Source organism: Pinus tabuliformis, chromosome 2_1, assembly GCF_031772625.1.
Source record: "Pinus tabuliformis cultivar Carrire ecotype Pingquan chromosome 2_1, CPIR1, whole genome shotgun sequence".
Taxonomy (NCBI): Eukaryota; Viridiplantae; Streptophyta; class Pinopsida; order Pinales; family Pinaceae; genus Pinus; species Pinus tabuliformis.
Genome location: NC_142299.1, coordinates 603,894,217 through 603,916,299, shown reverse-complemented (window position 1 = coordinate 603,916,299; position 22,083 = coordinate 603,894,217). Strand labels below are relative to the sequence as shown.

At 35.1% G+C, this 22,083-nt stretch overlaps 1 protein-coding gene across 1 annotated transcript; it reads left to right on the top strand.

The window, feature by feature from the left end:
* The first annotated feature begins 19,342 nt into the window (after positions 1-19,342).
* Positions 19,343-21,580, top strand: LOC149201922 (uncharacterized). The gene is made up of 3 exons (XM_089401407.1): positions 19,343-20,340; positions 20,659-20,906; positions 21,063-21,580. The coding sequence occupies exons 1-3, from the start codon at positions 19,343-19,345 to the stop codon at positions 21,578-21,580; spliced, it is 1,764 nt and encodes a 587-aa protein (XP_089257533.1).
* Positions 21,581-22,083: the final 503 nt, after the last annotated feature.

Genomic DNA, 22,083 nt, shown 5'->3' with positions numbered 1-22,083 from the left:
CATGATGCTTATAAGACTTTTTTTTAGAAGAAACATCAAAATTCCATAATGACCTACTCATATCAATACTTACTATGAATGAAAAATCCGATGTTTTGCAATGATAATAGCATTAAAATAAAATATGCATGCAAACAATTAGGGCAACAATTTAGACTCTATAATTGTAAGCCGAGACGTAACTGCCGCAATTAGAACCATGTAATATATGGGTTGAATCTATTTATGAGGGGAAAGCTTATTTTGTTTTTCATATTTCTTTAAATATATCAAAAAAGTATTATTACTTTTTATATTCTTCAAAAAATTATATAAAATAAAAAAAAATTAATGTTCAAACATGGAAATCTTTCATCCTTTAATTATTTACTACGGATAGGGACTTGCATCCATTTTTGTTGGGTAGTAACCACACTACTAGGTTACACATTTACACTTTTACTAAAACATAAATAATGGAAGACATTAACTCCTGGTAGATAAGTTTTTTTTATGTGAATATGAGCTATTTTCAAAGATTTTAATTTGATTTGGTTTTCCTATGAAGCTTAAGAATGAAAAATCATTGCTCAAATATTTAAAAACCATGGCATAAATATTGCAACTACATTAAGAAATTATGGAAAAAGCATATCCACGTGACACAAAACTACAATAAAGCCTTCAATGTTATGGTCCAATTAAATGTTTGAAAAATATTTTTTTCAATAATTTAGAAAAGTAATGTTTTATTTTTTTTTCAAAATTAAACATTACAACTTTCATGGATCAATACTAAATTAATAAGTAAATGAACATATACTTGCCTTATTAAATAGTAATAAGTAAAAATTAATATATATTTAATAGCTCGCCTTATTAAATAGTAATAAGTAAAAATTAATATATATTTAATACCTCGAGCTATTGTTATTTCTAATACAACAATTAAAAAAATATCCAATATTTTAACTGAATAAATTATTAACACTAGTCATTGCTAACAATGGAGTTTCGTTAACGCTAACAAGTCCTTGCTAACAACAAAGTTTGGTTAAAACAATGATAACTAGTCCTTCTAATAACAAATTTTTGTGAAGGCACGAATTTCATGTTGATGATATTTTCTTAACTCAATGTACATACCTTAGTCCAAAAGAATCCATTATATTGTTAGTTTGATAAATATTCATGTTCAAAACCGAGATGAAAATTGTTGGTTTTCTTATGTAGTCACTTTGTTTATTTAGGCATGGTTACATATAAATATAAGTTTTCATTGTATGAGATGTGTATGACTATTTTCTTATCTTTGAAATTTGACAGGAAAGAAATTATAATATATCAATGATTACTATATGAATTTATGAAAATATTATAGATTTTATAGGTAGTAATAGATACTCATTATTTATTTAAAGAATAATTAGTTTTCAATTAAAAAAATATCCAAATCTATTGTAGTAAGTGTAAATGTTTCTTATAATATTTATAGGAAAATAATAATTTATTAAAAGTTTCGTGCATTTGATTAATTTTTATATTTTCTATTAAGATATAACAAAAAAATCATTGACTAATTGTACTCGTGGATTTTTAATGGAATTGAAAGAAAAAATTAAATATAATTTGACATTTTTTTTCTAAATTATTTGGTTACATAAATGTTTTAATTATTTTTTTACATATCTATAATATATTTATAATATATTTTTGTTCTATTGTATAAATATATTAAATAGATTAATTAAAATAACAATTTTTACATATATACAAATTATCATCATCTACTCTTGCACCTGATTATAATATAAAATAAAAAAAATATTGATAAATAAACATAGAGGAAAAAAAAACATACCAAACATGGTTGGATCAACCATGTATTTAAATCTCACTACATTCCAAGGTTATATAGAATTTCACTCATTCACGATATGATAGAGATTAAAAATAGAATTCCAAGTAACCTATTTAGCTCATATAGAATTTCACTCATTCACCATATGATAGAGATTAAAAATATAATATAAAAGTGGGCATAAATGATTACATGTAGTATAGGCTACTTATTGCTCACACGGAATTTTATTAACTACATTCTATAAATATGAACTTATGAAGGAGGCTCATCTAAGCAATAGATTCTTCAAAAGTATAAAATATTTTTATTCTTTTCATTCCTTTGAATATAAGTCCAGGTCTATACAAATAATTGCAATAATTGCACTAATGTTATTATAGAATTTGAAAGAAGTAAAAAATATTGAGGTAAGTAACCATTACGTATGTTATATTTTAATTAAATTTGGTAATAAGATTCAATAACCATGGGCTATAAAGAAAATATATGAAGTAATAAATTTGAAGATGAAATAGAAAGCCTTGAATCCATAGACATATAGAAGGTCAAACCATACTCCTTTCAAAATACCAAAAGTTATATTAATTTATATTGATAGTATTCATTAAAAATTTTAATGTTATCTCAGTTGGATGTCAGGAAGAATGAATATCTTATTGTGGTAATTATTTTATTTACAGATAAAGTTAGGAGAATAAATGTCTACTTCCAATAATAGGCCTATGAAATACAATAATTATGAAAAAATATATATTTATAGGATGTATTGAGAACTTCATGAGTATAAGTATTTTTTGTTTCACGGAATATGCATGTATGTCTTATATGGATTTTTAGGACTAAGAGCTTATTTTGGTAAATATGTTGTGAACTTATTTAATATATTACATTATTTTTCATATTTATATTTAATGCTTCATTATGGTTTAGAACTAACATATTTTGAATATAATAATGTGGTGAAACATGAAATAATAAGGCACCATTGAAGTAAATGTTATACATATTTTCTAAAAGTTCTAGGTAGTTAAATGACCCATAAATCTAACTCTATGAAGAGAAAAAATGTAGTCTGAATATTATATATTTTCATACTTTATAATAATGAAAAAAAATATTAAAATGACAATTTAATTTGTTAAATCTGCACAACTTGTATGACTTTTAGAATCTAAGAAATTTATTTCAAATAAACAAAAAAATGAATAACTTTACTAAAATTATAATTATAATTATATATATACAAATATTTAAATATATATTAAATTTGACTATAGCAAAATAGATATCAAAAATTACAAGAACTAAATTTACCTAACTTCACACAATAATAGAAAATATGATTTTTAAAAAATATATAAATTTTAAAAATTAAAAATACATAATTTCACTATATAATAATTTTATTACTTATTATTAAAATTATAATTTTTAGAATATTGTTTATGTTAAAAATTATTTCATATCTAAAAGATCGTCCAATTACCAATCACTTTCATAATTAATTTTTATGTTCCATTTTATTCTCATGGGAATCCCATCCCCCACACACATATAATTTATTCACAAATTTTAAAGATAAACATATGATCAAAATACAATTCTACCTTTTCTAATAAGATTAATTTTATAAAAATATCATTAAATATATATATATATATATATATATATATATATATATATATAATTAAATTTTTGAAAAAATTTATTTAATTTAATAATAAAAATATTTATTGTTTTCAAAAATATTTATATATATTTTTTGGTTAAATTTGTTGACACCTAATCCGAAACGGATGAGGTGAAGCCGGACAGTCATCTAGAAGATGAACTGATCCGTTTCTTTTGTATATAAATAATTGTTATCTAATGTGAAATATCAAGTTGTCTTGCGTTCATCAATAGCTGGAGTTACCCTGGCCTGACATGGTATCAGAGCACAGGTCCCAAATTGATTGTAACTCCTGGTCTGTTCTGTGCCTCTGCCTGCCCTCTCATGAGACTGCGCACTCTGCTGCTGAGGGATTCGTGACAGAGACTGCGCCCTTGCTGCTGAGGGATTCGTGACAGAGACTGCGCCCTTGCTGCTGAGGGATTCCTGACAGAGACTGCGCCCTCTGTCCAAGGTATACGTTGAAGCGTTTTCGATGCTGGTAAAAAATAAAAATAAAAATCTATCTCTTTCCGCTCAAATGAAACTGATGGTGCCTTCATGACTGCGTTAATGGTGTGTCTTGTACATCTGGAAAGCCTGCATTATGAATGTATTTGATGCAGCGTTTCGAATATATTTTATACTGCGTTTTTTCAATGGTGTATTGATGCAAGCTGAAGACTGCGTTTTCTAATGCTGGATGCGCATGACTGTGTTTTTTTTTTTGAGAAATACATTGGGAGACTGTATATGGTGACTGGTGATACCTGCCTGCGTTGTAAAAACATGATATAAGCCTGCGTTTAATGCTGCGATTTCACAAATTTGTTGCCGACTGTATGTTTTGAGGTTTGTTGCCGACTGTATGTTTTGAGGTTTCTAACGCTGCATGGTATAAGATTTGTCTAAGCGAGACATGGTATGATGAATACGGTGGCCGAGGAGGAGTAGGAGACCGCAAAGCGTGCCCGCTATATTAATAAGTTGCAGTGATATATTGAATATATTGGTGCGCCCAAGTGTGAAACTGTTTGAAATCGTTTTTTTATTGGCCTGACAGTATATACCAACAGTATATATATTCGAAAGGCCCATGGTGATGCATAAAAGGACTGGTGTAAACTTTTCATTGCTTGGCCATTAAAATAAGTTGGTATTTTACAGTAAACTCTCCTCCACTTGTATGAATTGTAAGTGGAGCGGTTGCATCTGGCTACTTGTGTGCTCTTGGTCTTCAAACGCGTATTCACTCTATATTCATGGCCTGTTGGTATTGAGAACAGAATCCCACGTTCATTCCAGCAAATCATTGCCAGACATCTGTGGCAACGAAGAGCGCCCTCTCTTTTAAACTGTGATATATGTTTTGTTGTGAGATATTGATGAGAGATATAAGATATAAGCCGTGAGCGCCCTCTTTTTTTAAACTGTGGTATATTGATATATGTTTTGTTGTGAGATATTGATGCGAGATATAAGATATAAGCAGCAAGCGCCCTTGATTTTTTCATTGAACAGTGATATATGTTGAAGATACAGCACTCTCCTTTTTCTCTATTGAACAGTGATATATGTTGAAGATACATATGAGCGCTTTCTTTTTCTCTGTTGAACACTAATATATATATAAGATTTTTTTTCCAGCAGAAGTCTTGCTGTGACATAAGGATTTTTTTTTCCCAGCAGAAGTTTTCTATCAACAGAAGCTTTTTTGGCAGAGATAATTTTTTTTTACAGAATGCATTCAATCATTTCCATGGTCGGAATAGTTCTCACTGGCAAGGAGAACTATTCTGAATGGTCTCGGATGGTGAAACACACCCTCATCTACAATGAGCTGTGGAAAGGAGTGTGTGTCGGAGAAGAAGACAGAGACCCTGTGCAGCCCACATCAGACAAAGAACTCGCCATTTGGGAAAACAAGAACAGCAAAGCCTTTGCATTGATCGCAGCATCTGTCAATGAGGAAGTAAGTCGTCATATTTCCTGCTATTCCACTGCTTTTGAAGCTATACAAAAGCTGAAAGAACTCTATGATACACATTCTGCACTTGAAGTTGTGCAGCTCATGATTAAACTCTTCACTCTTGAACTGAAAAATAATGATCCTCTTGCTCTTGCATCTGAAATAAAGTCTATAATGCATGATATAAAATCCACTAAGGTTGAGCTGGATATCTCTCTTATTGCCTTTCTCAAAGCACTCTATCCTACCTACTCCAATTATCTTGAGTCTTTACAGGCAAATGGAAACCTTAAAGATATAACCTTTGACTCTCTTGTGAAAAAGTTTGCTGAAAGAGAGAAAGCCTTTGGAAAGAAAACGGTCCCTGAATCTTCTGAAGAGACTGTTTGCCTTGCTCACAAAGAAAAGCATCCTGCTCAAGATTCTGCAAGAGGAAGAGGTGGACGAAGAGGAAGAGGAAGATACTTCAGAGGCAGGGGGGGCAGACATTCTCAAGCAGAAAAGGCAGATCTGCATTGCATTCGCTGCAAACGAAATGGATCACATGATGCTTCTACATGCAAGCTACCATGGGACAAAGTTGAGCAGAGAAGAAATCAGCAGAAAGGTAAAACTGATGACTCAAACAAAGGTAAAGCACCCGAATCTGCACACTATATTGAGGCACAATGTAATATTGGAGTAAATGAAGATTTGTTTAATGCTTCACTTGCTTCTTCGAAAAATGACTGGTTGCTTGATTCAGGAGCAACCTGTCATATGACTCATAGGAGAGATTTCTTTGAAGATTTCACTAACAATGTTGATGGAGCAGTATACTTTGCAGATCAGTCAAAAATCAAGCCATCAGGGCTTGGCACAATCAGGCTTAAACTGCCTGGTCTTCCAGACTTTCTTCTGGATCATGTTCTATATCTCCCACAGCTGAAGAGAAACTTGCTGTCCCTGGTCCACATCCGCCAGCAAGGTCACTCCATTCACATGTTTGATGGCAAGCTTGAGGTAAGAAAGGCATCTGACCACTCACTTGTCATGAGGGGTATAGAAGAAGAAAGACTCCTTAAACTGCAAGGAACCTCTGCTCATGCACAGCATTTCTCATATATTTCTCATCATGAAGAATGTACACTTCCATCAAGTTTATTATGGCATGCTAGATTTGGGCATTTAAACTATGATAGTCTCTGCTTGTTGAAGAAAAATGGTGTTGCTGGTTTGCCTACAATTCCTAGAAAACATAAACAATGTGATGCTTGCATTCTAGGAAAGCATAGCAAATAGCCTTTTCATGATTCACATTCAAGAGCACATAGGAAGCTTGAACTTATTCATTCAGATTTATGTGGTCCAATGCCTGTTCCTTCTGCAAATGGAAATAAATATATCATGACATTTATTGATGATTACACCAGAATGTGTTGGGTTTACTTATTGAAGAACAAATCTGATGCTTTTCAAACATTTAAGAATTTTCATAAGTGGATTGAAAATGATGCACAATCTCATATTGGGTCTATTCGCACTGATAATGGAAAAGAATATACATCAAATGAATTTGAACACTATCTTCGCCAACATGGGATTAAACATCAAACAACTGTGCCTTATAATCCTCAACAGAATGGTGTAGCTGAAAGAATGAACAGAACAATTTTGAATATGGTACGATCTATGCTTTTCTTCAAGAATGTAAAGACAATGTTTTGGGCTGATGCTGTTCTATGTGCTGCATATATAAAGAATAGATGTCCATCTAGTGCTATAAGAAACAAGACTCCTTATGAATTGTGGTATGGACATGTTCCTTCGGTAAAACATCTCAGGATATTTGGTTCCACCTGTTATGCTTTAATACCAAAGGTACATAGAAACAAACTTGGTGCAAGAAGTCGTAAGTGTATCTTCCTGGGGTATTCAAACACATCTAAAGCATACCGCCTTTATGATGAAGTAAATAAAAAGTTTGTTTTATCTAGAGATGTCATTTTTCTTGAATCATCCAAATCTGACAGTGTTGTTGAGCGGCAACTTGATCGCTTGGATAGATTCACAAAACCGAAATCATTTCAAGAGTTTGATAATCAGATTCCACATCTTGAAGGGGGGATTCCTATACTAGATCAACATGTGGAATCTTCTTCTGAAGAACAATCTCCCCTGCCTGACACTTCAACAACGGATGATGCTTTAAGTGATGTAATTGATAGAATTGGGAGACTCAATCTTGATACAGACCCAACTCAATCAACAGAACAGCCTGGACCATCTCAGAAAGGTCCCCCAAAGTGGCTGACAAAGACACTTGAAAGTGTTCATCCTGATGAAATTGGAAAAACAGGAACCCGAAATTCAAATCGACAAGATGGAGGTGATGTAGATAACTCTAATTCACCTGTTGATATGGATGTTACTTATGATTGTGAATTGAACTTGTCTACAGATTTTGAACCAACTTCCTTCAAAGAAGCAGCTTCTTATGATGAATGGAAAGAAGCGATGCAGAAGGAGTATGATGCCCTCATAAAGAATGGCACTTGGAAGCTGGTTGATCCTCCATTTGGAACCAAACCAATTGGCTGCAAGTGGGTCTACAAGAACAAGTACAAAGCTGATGGCTCACTTGACAAGCACAAAGCTAGGCTTGTGGCAAAAGGTTTTGCACAGAAAGAAGGGGTCGATTACGAGGAAACTTTTGCTCCCACAGCAAAATGGGCCACCATCCGGACACTCTTTGCACTAGCTGCTCAGAACGGTTGGAAAGTCCATCAAATGGATGTAAAAACTGCATTCTTGAATGGAGATCTAAAAGAGAATGTTTTTATGTCCCAGCCTGAAGGATTTGCTGTGAAAGGACATGAAAACAAAGTATGCAAACTTGTGAAGTCCTTGTATGGCCTCAAACAAGCACCACGAGCCTGGTATGAAAAACTAACTGAGCATCTTCTGAAACTCAACTTCAAACATTTTGATCTTGATGATGCAACTTTATTTGTCAAGAAAGTTGGCAAAACAGTTGTATATCTTGTGGTATATGTAGATGATCTTTTAATGACAGGGAACAATGAAAGCTATATTGCATCCATAAAGAAAGAATTAGGAAAAATTTTTGAAATGACTGATTTGGGCTATGTTCATTACTATCTTGGCATTGAAGTAACCCAACATCCAAAGTCCATATTTCTTTCTCAAAAGAAATACATTGGAGATTTGTTATACAGATTTGGCATGACAGAGTGCAATCCCCTTTCTACTCCAATGGAACAAAACTTGAAGCTCACATCTACTGAAGGAAAGGAATTTGAGGATGCAACAAGGTATAGACAGCTTGTAGGAAGTCTCATCTACCTCACTACTACCAGACCAGACATTTCATTTGCTGTTGGAATCCTCTCCAGGTTTATGTAAAAGCCTTGTGAGGGACATTGGTCTGCTGCAAAAAGAGTTCTAAGGTACTTGAAGGGAACTCAAGACCTTGGAATCAAGTATACACAGGTGGACGACTTCAACTTGATTGGATACTCTGATTCAGACTTCGATGGAGACAAAGAAACTGGGGTATCTACTTCAGGATATGCTATGAGTCTTGGATCAGGAGCTGTCTCCTGGAGATCACGCAAACAATCAGTACCAGCGGATTCCACAACAGAAGCAGAATACGTGGCAGCAGCTGAAGCAACGAAAGAAATTGTGTGGCTCAGGAAAATTCTTGAAGATTTGCAAGTAAAACAAATACAATCTACTCCACTCATGATTGATAACACATCTGCAATAAAGTTGGCCAAAAATCCAAAGTTCCATGATCGTACTAAGCACATCAATACTAAATATCATCTGATCCGACATCATGTTGAGGCCAAAACAATCCATCTCCGTCATTGTTCCACAAACGAACAAATTGCAGACATCTTCACCAAAGCGCTTGGAAGAGAAAAGCTTGAAAGATTCAGAACGATGCTTGGACTCACCAACATCCCTTCAGATTAAGGGGGGGAATGTTGACACCTAATCCGAAACGGATGAGGCGAAGCCGGACAGTCATCTAGAAGATGAACTGATCCGTTTCTTTTGTATATAAATAATTGTTATCTAATGTGAAATGTCAAGTTGTCTTGCGTTCATTAATAGCTGGAGTTACCCTGGCCTGACAAAATTTTTAATTTTAATTATTTAATGTGACATATTATATATATATATATATTTAAATTTTTGAAAAAAATTATTTAATTTAATAATAAAAATATTTATTGTTTTCAAAAATATTTATATATATTTTTTGGTTAAATTTTTAATTTTAATTATTTAATGTGACATATTATATATATATATATATATATATATATATACAAAACTGTAAAACACTTAATTTTTATTTTTTATACATTTTTTTTATAACATTATATATAATAGTTATTTAAAATTCACAACTTTTTTTAATATATATATAGTATGCTCTTTTATATATATATATATTCTATAAAATTTTAGAAAATATAAGATTAAATGTGGTTTTTAACATATTATTTCTATGATCTCAAAATTAGATTCAAAAAATATAAATTTTGTTATTTTTTAAAATAAATATTTATTATTAAATTACATATTCTTATCATCTTTATAAAAATTATTTAAAGAAATATGTCTGAGTATATGTGTTGTTGCTCATTTTATTTATGTTTAAAACTATCATATTACAACGAAAACATAAAAATTCCTTCTAAAAATTATTTTGTTTTTAGAACTCCATAGCTATTATGAGAATCAATGGAAAGTGCTGAGAAAGAATCTAAATGCTTCAGTCATCTCTTTTAGGTAAGCCTAGTCCTTGCTAGCAATGGAGTTTAGCTAAAGTGTCAATGCCATATGGATTATAATTTTTAAGTTCAAGAAATTCTACGACACATTTATTTTAAAAAGATAAATATAAAACATAACAAAACAATTAAATATGAAAATGAATTTCTACCCAATTTAACACATATTTTTGACATATGTTTCGCGGAAAAATTTTAAAAAAAGAAATCATGATTGTTGTGATATGGAACAACATGATTGATAAAAATAAAATGAGTTTAGGGCTCACAGAGTCGCCAGCAAAGGAGTACCAACCTCAAAATAGCATTCATCAGAATATGGCTGGGGTCCAATAAATTCCATGCTTGGTATGTTTTTTTAATGTTTTTCTTTGGTATGTACTTCGGACACTACACCACTTAGTAAATAAAAAGATTTGAATTTTAATCCGAAGTATATAAACTTATTGCAATTATATTGTAACAATATTTATTCTTTTAAGAAAGCAAGTATTTATTGTATCAATTAATTTGGAATTGAATATATTGATATGGAGAAAAAAAATTAAACAACCATATTATCAAATTATTTGGAATCTAAATTATTTGGAACGTAATATTTAATGAATCTAAATTATTTGGAACCTAATATTTAATGAGTGTGTTCAATGTTTGTTAAATAAAATAAAGAAAATTTGTGATGACCCCGCGAAAAATGTAAATATGGAATGTTACTGTGGTAAGAAACTAATGTGAGTTGTTAATTATTGTTTACTAAATGACATTATCTTATTTATGAAATTGAATATATTGGAATATATATCTTTGAAATGCTGGCAGCCTCTTGGTGGAGGATTTTTAAAGAAAAGGAATCAGTTATGAAACTGAAAAACTACCCTTTCACACAGGAAAAGTCCTGGGAAGGAAAACCCCTGGGCTGTTGGGACAGACAGGGGGAAAAATTCCAAGGAAGGAAAAAAGAAAAGAAGAAAGGGTTAAGTCTGGTAAGGACCAGATAACCCAAGCACGGAGGTGCATGAGTCTTGTTGAGGGCTGCAGGCCTGCAAGATAGCTCGGGGGGAGAATCCAACGTGATGATGGATCTCAAGGTTGGGTGGATAAGAGCAAGCATGAAATGCAGGTGAACTTCTGGAGCGCTAACTCCTGTAACTGGTAGACCAGGTACGAGTTATTTACAGAAATTAGACAACAGTAACAGTATACTGAGTATATAGATAGAAAATACAGTTGAATCTGAGTCTCTTTTAACAGCTAAATGTAAAGAGAAATTTAACTATGGGATATCTGTAAAATAGAAACAGTATGTACAGTTCCAATGAATATCTGGAAACTAGATGTTTAAGACAGTAAACGAGAGAAACTATCTGCTGTAAACGATTCACGCTATCTATATATAACAGTACGAAAACCCAAATGTGGTCCTGAAAGACCATAGTAGTTGTGCAGAATATTTATGTAAACAGTATAAATAAATAGCGATTACACAGCATGGTGCCTAGCTACAACATGGCGCCCAGCCAGAATGGAAAGATACATTTGAAATACCAGAACAATAGAAAGATACATTTGAAATACCAGTGCTGTGAATATTAAATAACGAAGTAGTAATGAAAACTAAAACAGACCCCTGTACCGAGGGTTCAGACATTCCATTACATTTTGTATCATGTATGGCAGCAAATAACTGTGTTTATCGTGCTACGCTATGCCAAGACTCATCCGGCTAAGCGCACAAGTAAACCAATACAAATAATCACCGAAAATTGAACATTATGTCATCTCATAACAGAACCCAGCCGTGGGTAAACGGCCGTGTACCCTGTTGTGGTACAGCTACATATAATGAATCAAATGTATATGATTGCTATAATAAAACCCTATAGCAGTTTAGCTCAACCCTGTTAAACAATGGAAATAACAATAAATCTTATCATTAAAGCGAGCTTAAGGCATACTACCTTAAGCAAGATTAATGGCGTATAAGGCAAAGACGACCATTGATACAACTCGACCGAATGTAGAAATATAAATATCGTATTCACAGAAGAAGAAAGGAAGCATATTAACATTAAGCTATATGAATAACCCTTGATGGGTACAGCGAAACAATGTATATTAAATGTCTAGAGAACCGATGAATACCATATAGTTCTTCACAAATAAAGACGACGATCTGAGAGTTTCTATTAAACATTTTTAAAGCATGAGAAACAAAAGGGGCAAGTATTTAGACTTCAGATTTAATCAGTTCAAGCATGGAGGCCGTCAACCCTTAAAGCAAATGTGCATACAACAATTGGGCATATATGCCAGAAACCACATTTAACATAGCCTAATAAATCAAACGAGACACAGGTTCCGGCATGGAATGGCCGACCGCAAATCATAACCCAGGGTTTGGATCGATTGCAGAAACCCTGAGACAAATAAAACAGAGAGCGCCATGAGGAACTCCTCTGGCCAAGAAATCGACGTTAAACAAATCTCATATGTATAAACCCTTTACCAATCAGGGTAAATCTCAGCCCCGTATCCAGTCAAGATATGAGTACATACCTGAGAGCGCATTGAGGCAGCATAGTCATTCCACGAGCGGTAGGACGGCCGTGGATGCAACCCGCCTGTACACTGGCAAATATACTCGGAGTTAGCTCATGAGTAGAACAATCTAAACTAATAAATTCTGAGAAAATAAACGCACTGTATATATATCTGAACAGCCGAAGAGTAGACTAGTAAGCATGGCGGGCATCAGTTGTTATTATACCTGAAACAGCGATGCAGAACCTGGCAATCGGTGCAGAGGAGGAACCCGCCGAGCTGGGGAGTATTCGGCCTCACCAGACATACGCAAATGAGCCAAATCAAGTGACTCGGTGGTATATGAATCACCCTCCAAACCCTTGGGCGAGTCTGAGCCCTTAGATGTAAGTAGTGAATCCCCATCGTTCATTCAAGCGGGAGTCTGGGCGCGAAAATCCACAGCGTGTCAACCTATTAAAACATTTTGATGGTTAAAAATTTTTAATACATTTTATGCAGTCTTCCTATTTTATTTTATATTTAAGTTTTTTGTAAAATATTTTTTTTAATAATTTTATCTAAATATATCAAAAAAAAATTAATAAATTACAAATTTAAATTATATAATCTATATAATCCAAATAATGGAGAAAAATTTTGAAACATTCTCTTCATTTATATATGAAAAAATAAAATTTAAACCATATGTGTAATGAACATAGATCCACTCTAAATAATAATAATAATAATTAGGAAAACATTAATTTTTTTTGAAACATAAACCATTTGAGAGGTGGTTTATACCTATCAAGAGTAATTTTGTAAATGACCTAAAACACGAACCATAACTTTTGATGCCTCGGGATTAACCTTGAACAATAAATCCTTGGAATCTACATGGATAATAGGATCTAATATCTACAAGATGTTGAAAATTGAGAATATTATTCGAGGTATGTTTTGTGCCGAGCTGCAAACGTGGATTCAATACATTGAACAATAGTTCCTAGTAATGCACATGGATAATAGGATCTACTAGATGTTAAAGATTTAAAATATTATTCCACGTACATATCGTGCCCATTTGCAAACGTGGATTCAGTGCATGGGGATCTACAATTTAGATGACCTCAGGACATGAAATGTATCTTTTGATTTTCGACCGGTGATATTGAAAATTAATTTTATCATTTTTCTAGCCTTCTAACTAGATCACCTTATCAAGATAGCAAGATATCCTATAACATTGATGAATCTACAGAAAAGTATCCTCACGTTATGTCCGAGATACAAGATTAACGTTAATAATATTGATAGTAGCATCTAACAATGAAAATTAAAAATTAATCTTATTTATAAACTCTTAATACAACACAAATAAATTTTATTGTATAGTGTTCACTTATATATCTATTTAGCTTTGAATCTTCTCACCAAAACAATCTTTGCAAATATACGATGAATAGCCGGAAGAAAGTATACTTGAAGCATGATATTGTCTAGTTGAATAATCTAGTTACAATGTCAAAATTGATAATATTAATTTTCAGTTATATATCGTTTCAATTTCTAAAAATCAAAGTAAGTTTTGTGTCCAAATTCAAGGTACGTGGATTCAATGCTTAGCAATCTATATTCATGAATATCAAAAGGTATGTTTCGTGTCCACAATCAAAGTACGTTTAATATCTCCGGCCGTAAACGTGAATTCAACGGGTGGGGATCTATATTGATGAATTTGTATAGCCTTTTATCATTATTATTGGTATTTACTATTGGTAATATATATAAGTTACTATAATTGGGTTATTACTTGCCGTGGAAGTTATATATGGTTTGAAAACATGGGGTGATAAACTATTATGGTTGTTGTTCACCGGTGGAAACAGATCTATGCTCTTTTTTACTTAGCTTTTTCCATGTGCTCATTAGTAATTGCTTCCATAAATGATTTTGGCCGATTTCTAAGCAACTTAATATATTATAATAAAATTATTTCTATTAATTTTTTTTTATTACTATGTAATATTATTTAATTTTTTGTTAAGCTGTTAGGACTCTTTTATTTTTGATTTTACATGTCCATTATTCACTCGGCAATGAGGGAGGGTAGTACAAGATTCGAAACCGATATCTCTGGTTTGGTGAGATTTCATTCCATGTCCATAACCACTTGAGCTATCCCAAGCTGACTAATATCCCTTAATTTAATATAAGATAAATAATCTATTTATTTTGAAAATGTAATTCAATTATTTTTAATTCTTAAGCTATAAGATAAACTTTGTATTTTAAAATTTATTGTTTTGGTTTAGTATTTAATAATTTATGTCTTTAATCTTAACCTAAATTTGTATCTTTTATTTTGTGTTATATAAAAAGTTTAGTACTTGTGATGACCCCGTAAATGTAATTATTTAAAAGTTTACTGTGGTAAAAACTGAATGACATTGAGAACTTATTTTCTTTTAAAGAAGTAATCTGTTAATTTGAATTATGCATTAAATAATGTTTAAAGAATTACTCAAAAGAGCATTGAGTTTCCTAAAAGGGAAAGCAGTTAATGGAACTGAAAATAACCACCTCAACTGGAAGGATTTCCAGGAAAAAGGAAAAGGGTGGATAGTTTTTCTTTCTGTGTTGTAGTGACAGACAGAAAAAGAAAAGAGAAAAAAACATACCTGGTTTTGGACTAAGTCTGGTAGAGACCAGATAGTCAAGACACTAGGTGCTGTCTTACTGAGGATTGGGATCCGGTAAGCATAAGCTCGGGGGGAGACTCAGGTCCCGAAGGACAAGTCTCAAGGATGGGTGGTTAGCGAGCTTAACACAGGAATTTGCTGAAGGAGTGCTGAAGAACTTCCCAACAAGCGGTAACCAGGTAAGTAGCAAAACACTAAGATTTTACTACTATTTGTACAGAACGGTTAATTTAGAATACTTACAGTTACTGCGTATTATCAGTAGAGGATAGAAACCCTATAGTGCTATTAAGCAAATAGAATAACTACGAATAAGGAAATGATACAAAAATACATGCCATTGTGTCAATTAGATAATTATTTAACTCTGCATACCGTGACAAGAAAGGCTATTTAATAGAACAGAATGAGATAATCGAAGGGGCTAGGGTTTGTATATGCAGGGCCGAGTACTCTGCGAAGGAGGACTTGAAACATTATAATAGAAATCTATACACTAATACTTATCAATTCGAAGAGCCTCTGTAGCCTTACTGTCACGTTATATAGTAAAGCGTAACCTGGAGAAGGGCCATCGAAACCTTAGGTTATAAGACCTGAAGAATATCAGGGTATGGCAGGCAAAAGTTTAAGTTAGAAAACAGAACGAGTTCGCGGCTGGAGAAGTCCTTAAGGCCGGCAGAAGCCTGAGGCCACAGTCGTTGTTCCCATGGCCACCGAGAGATTAGGAAGTAGAGCTTAGGCTCCCGCTCGAACCATATCTTTAAAAGAAGGGAAAACAAACAAAGGAATGGTTACAAATTAAAATGGACTGTCCTGATAATACTTTCGAGCATAAACATTTACATCTTTAACAGATAGATGAATAATCTCTAGCGTATAGGCCGCGTGCAATATCTCCTGTCCAAAAGATATTAAACTTCATATACACAGTAAAGGAAAAACACTGTTACGACAAGAAATAAACGCATAGTCGATTACCATATTCATATCAGAAGACTATATTGTCAACTCTCGTAACTCTTAACAAAGATTTAAGAACAAACTGTATATATAACAGACGGAGTCCATGTCCTGACGGTAACAGAACAATACAGGGTATAGACCCTAAATCTGTATGACCGCAGATCTCATTTTCTTAACCCTCGCCGAGTCGGCCAGACATCTATTGAGTTAGATGCAGGCGTGAATACTGGCTGGGCTATCGAAGGCAGTTGGAGAGCGGCGTATGCCGTCTTACCAAACCCTCTTAGAAGTCATAAACACCATGAATAGACTCCAAAGGATGCATTTAAACAAATAACTAAGTGATGCTGGAACTCAAACCCTTACGGGAGATTTTTATAAAGAAAAACGATAAGAAATATCTTAAAGTATAACATTGTTCTGCGATAGACAACAGGGCCGAGATATCATTAAACCACATAGGTTATTCACATTCTGTAATAGCCGAAAGAGTTAAAAATCATGTGGGTTCAGTCCCAAATTCATTAACCAGTAGAAGCTATAAAGTATTCGCAGATACAAACTAAATATATGAGTCAATGTTCCAAAAACATAATACAAAGGCAGCCACCGAGTAGCCAGACTCTTGAACCGAGAGTTTGATCCAGAAACTGCTGTAAACAATGGAGAAAGTGTATCGGGCTTCACATACTCAAACCCCAATGGGTATGGCCCCGGATTTGAGAAGGCAGTGAAACTCCATCTGTGCCAACCGAGGAGGAAAGGTGGTGGAAGTTATAAACTAAAATAGCAGTAACCCTCCGACAATCTTATACAAAATCTTAACTAACAGTTCATATTATGAGGTAGGAATTCGTGGCGATAGGGGTACCTGTGCATATCCAGCTTAGTAGCAGCAAAGGGCAGCTTATGCCGCTGAAGGAGTCACGACAGCGGACTCTTCATTACCTGTCAATCAACAAAGAGGCCGTCATACTGTGCGTCTAATGTTAGATTCCTGGACAACAATGTAAATCAAATCAACAGGTGTAAATCTTACCTAGCCTTGGAGCGGTGATTCTATGATGAGTTTGTATGCATTGTCGAGGGCGACTGAAGAAAGCCAGAGCAGGAATTGTGGAGCAAACGCCCAGTGGTAACAAAGTGTTACCCCGAGCTCTGGAGCGCCAAATGGAAACAGCAAAACCCCGATGAACGTGGGACATCAACCTTATAAACACGAATCCATAACCCTGCGACGTGGAGTAATCTCGACCTTTGATTATCCTCCAAACCTCCCTGCCATAGATCTTGGCGGTAATGCCAAAGTGCTGAAGGCGGGAAGGATCCAGCCTGCGGAGCCATGGCCGATCACGTGATGAGGCCGGCGGCTTTAAATGCAGGTCCAGGTGTAGTGAAGAGGGGACGCCAGCATACAAAAGGCAGTTGGTTTTTTAATACCTTTGCAATAAATTAAGAGCCATCCTCTACATAGAGTCGAAATAGTAATAGTCATATGTAGATGGAGCCATTAAACTAAATAATAAACCATGACACCGTGAGATGAATGCATCAAACATGCTTTATATCCGAATGTGTAAGCATATATATATGGTTTAGGTTGATGTAATCGCCTTATAAATTTTCTTTTTAGATATATTTGGATACAAGTACGAGGTATGTGACAATATGGTATCAGAGCCGAGGTTGCCCGTACTGTGGCCTCTGGGTATGAGAAATATGTGTTGTTGTTGTTTTTTTAAATTTTTTTTTTTTTTTTACAGCATTGATATTGTTATTTCTTCAACTGGGGTAATAAATTGTGCCCCAAAGCTCACAAGGTTGACTGTTGTATGATTAGACCAGACCAGACCAGAACAAGAAGAAAAAAAAATGAATCCAGGAAACAACCCAGAATTGTGGGTGCAGTTGGGTGAGGAGACCCGCAGTACAAATCTGGCCATACTGGAAACAGTCCAAGAGCTGAAGAATGAAATGGCTCGCTTGCGTGAAGACAACGCACGTTTGACAATGGAGCAGGAAAGGATACTAAAAAGTTTGTCTGACAAACAGAACCCGCCACTGGCCAACCCAAGCGCAGAGCAACAGAGAACGACAGAAGAGCAGCAATACCAAGCAGAATCTGAGATTCCAGAGGATGGAAAGGATCAATCTGATAATGCCTCAGAACAACAGACTTCAAAGCGGCAGAAGGTGGAATTGCAGGGAGAATTCCGGAAAATCAAACCCCCACACTACGATGGAGAGCAAGAAGAAGCAGCTGAAGCATGGCTGATTAACATGAATAAATATTTCCAGCTATATGAGTATGACCATAACCTGAAGGCGAGATTGGCCATTTTTCAGTTGCAAGGGAAGGCAACATTGTGGTGGGAAGAAGTTAAAATTGTAAAGGGGGTAAGCGAGCGAACCATAACATGGGAAAAATTCCAAAAATACTTTAAAGAGAGATATTTGACAGAGCGCTTTTATGACGAAAAAGAAAAGGAATTCCATGATCTGCGATTGGGACAGCAGACTATGGATGAGTTCATCAATCGTTTCACCTCCTTGCTCCGTTATGTACCCTACCTTAAAGAAGAAAAAGCAAAGGTGCAAAGATTCGTTAGCAGTTTGCCCATGTATATGAGAGAAAGGATTGAGTTTGACAATCCCAGAACCATGGATGAAGCTATCCGTAAAGCAAGAATGTGCTACCAGTAGAGCAAGCAGAAAGGGGACAGTTCCAATAGGAAATGGAATGAGAAAAAGGGTAGTAAAGTTGTGGGAAACAATAGAGGAGGCCGGGTTGGTGGAGCTAAAGGAAGTGTCAAAGGCCAGAGTAGCAAAGCGGCACCAAGAAGTTCATTCAGACCCAAGTCTGTTAATGAAACTAGAATGGGAGAGCCATCCATCAAATTGGACAATGAGGGAGTAAACAGACCCTCAGTACAGTGTTGGGGTTGTGGCGGACCACACTATGTCAAGAAATGCCCGCAGCGGAAAGGAACTAATCAGATCTCTCAGATTCATGAGGCATCAACCGTGGGCGACGTGGGACGAAGTGTGCACAAAACTAATGCAGCCTTGGACGACCGCCAGGCAGAATATCAGCCCACCATGGTAGAATTCGAAGGTAAAATTTCAGACCTTTCAATCACTGTTCTAATTGACCCAGGAGCTACTTTAAGTTATATTAGTCCAAAGATAGTTGAACGGTGTAAATTGCAGCCTGAAAAATTTAAGAATCCATGGCTGGTACAACTAGCTACAGGGACTAAAAGGCGAGTAATGGCAAAAATTAGAAATTGTTCCATAACGGTGGCAGGACAGCCGGTGGTAGCAAATCTGAATATGCTTCCACTTGGGTCCTATGACGTCCTGATTGGAATGGATTGGTTAGAAAAGCACTGGGCTTTAGTGAACTGCAAAACGAAAGCTATACGATTCAAGGATGACTCAGGAATGGAACAGGAGATGCAGGGAATTAAACGGCGAGTGCAGATCTGGCCTATCACTGCATCTCAGTTAGTGAAATGCATTCGGAAAAGATGTCAAGTGTATGCCATTCAGATAAATTATGCAGAAACCAAAGATAAAGGGGGTCCGCTAGACCATCTTCCAATAATAAAAGAATTCGCGGATGTGTTTCCGGAGGAAATTCCTGGATTACCTCCGAAGCGGGATATTGACTCCACCATTGAGTTAATACCAGGTGCTGCCCCAGTTTCGCGGAAACCTTATAGGATGAGTGTACTTGAGTTGACTGAGCTGAAAATGAAATTAGAAGAATTGTTGGATAAAAATTATATCCGTCCCAGTGTATCTCCATGGGGAGCACCGGTGCTGTTTGTCAAGAAGAAAGATGGAACCTTTCGAATGTGTATCGATTACCGGCAGCTAAACAAACTCACAATCAAAAACAAATACCCCTTACCTCGGATTGATGAGATTTTTGACCAGGTCAAGGGGGCGACAGTATTCTCCAAAATCGATCTGCGATCTGGTTATCATCAGATCAGAATTAAAGAAGAAGATATTGCTAAAACAGCCTTTAGAACCCGATATGGGCACTACAAATTTGTAGTGTTGCCTTTCAGATTGACTAATGCACCCGCCACATTCATGTGTTTGATGAACAGCGTGTTCCATCAGTTTTTAGACAAGTTTGTACTAATATTCATTGATGATATTATGATCTATTCTTGTTCCAGGGAGGAACACGAGGAGCACCTTCGGATAGTGCTGCAAACCCTGCGAGAGCATCGGCTGTATGCTAAATTCAGCAAGTGCGATTTCTACAAAGAAGAGATTCAATATTTAGGCCATGTGATCACCAAGGAAGGGATTGCAGTGGATCCTGAGAAAATTAAAACCATAATGAATTGGCCTGTGCCCAAAGATGTGGCAGATATTAGATCTTTCATGGGGTTAGCAGGGTACTACAGAAGATTCGTGGAGGGTTTCTCGAGAGTGGCATATCCTATCACATCTTTACAAAATAAAGGAAGGACATTCAAATGGACTTTGGAATGTCAGCAAAGTTTTGAATGACTAAAACACTTACTCACTACGGCCCCCGTTCTAAGCATAGCTGATCCTAATAAGGATTATGTAGTATGCACCGACGCTAGTCGAGAAGGCGTTGGAGGTGTGTTAATGCAAGAGGGAAGAGTGATCGCCTATGAGTCAAGAAAGCTGAAGGAACATGAGCAGAAGTACTCTGCCTATGACTTGGAACTGGCAGCCGTCATACATGCCCTTAAAATGTGGCGACATTATCTTTTGGGAAAGAAATTTCTGCTATTAACAGACCACCATAGCTTGATAAATTATTTCAGTCAGCCCACTCTGAATGAAAGGCAAGCCCGTTGGGCAGATTTCTTAAGCGGATTCGATTTTGATATCAAGCATCTGAAAGGAAAAGAAAATCGCGTAGCAGACGCTCTAAGCCAAAAAGTACATTGTTTATATGAAGTTACTCTCAGCAAGTGGGAGAACTCCTTGCAGGAAAAGATAAAAACAGCAGCAAACCTGGATGCCGAATATCAGCAAATGAAGCAACAAAAGTCACTTTCCAGCCAGGGAAGCCAGCAAGGGTATGAAGTGAGCAAAGATGGAATGCTGTTTTATTAAAAGAGTCTGTTTGTACCAAATGACAAAAATCTTAGAGATTTAATTCTGAATGAGTTTCATACCACTCACTACGCAGGTCACCCTGGATATCAGAAAATGCTTGCTGCACTTCGGAAGGAGTACTACTGGCCAGGAATGAAAAGACATGTAGCTGAATATTTAGCGCGATGTCTAGAATGCCAGCAGATCAAGACAGAGCATCAGCATCCGGCTGGGTTATTGCAACCCCTACCAGTTCCGGAATGGAAATGGGAAATTATATCCATGGATTTTATAACTGGGTTGCCTAGAACAAAGAGAAATAATGACTCTATTATGGTGGTAGTTGATAAACTGAGTAAAGAAGCCCATTTTATTCCAGTGAAATCAACTTACAGGGCAGTCCAAATTGCACACATATTTATGCAGAATGTGTTCAGACTCCACGGGCTTCCGAAGACTATAATATCAGACCGGGATGTAAAGTTTACATCCGCTTTTTGGAAAGCACTATTTGCAGAACT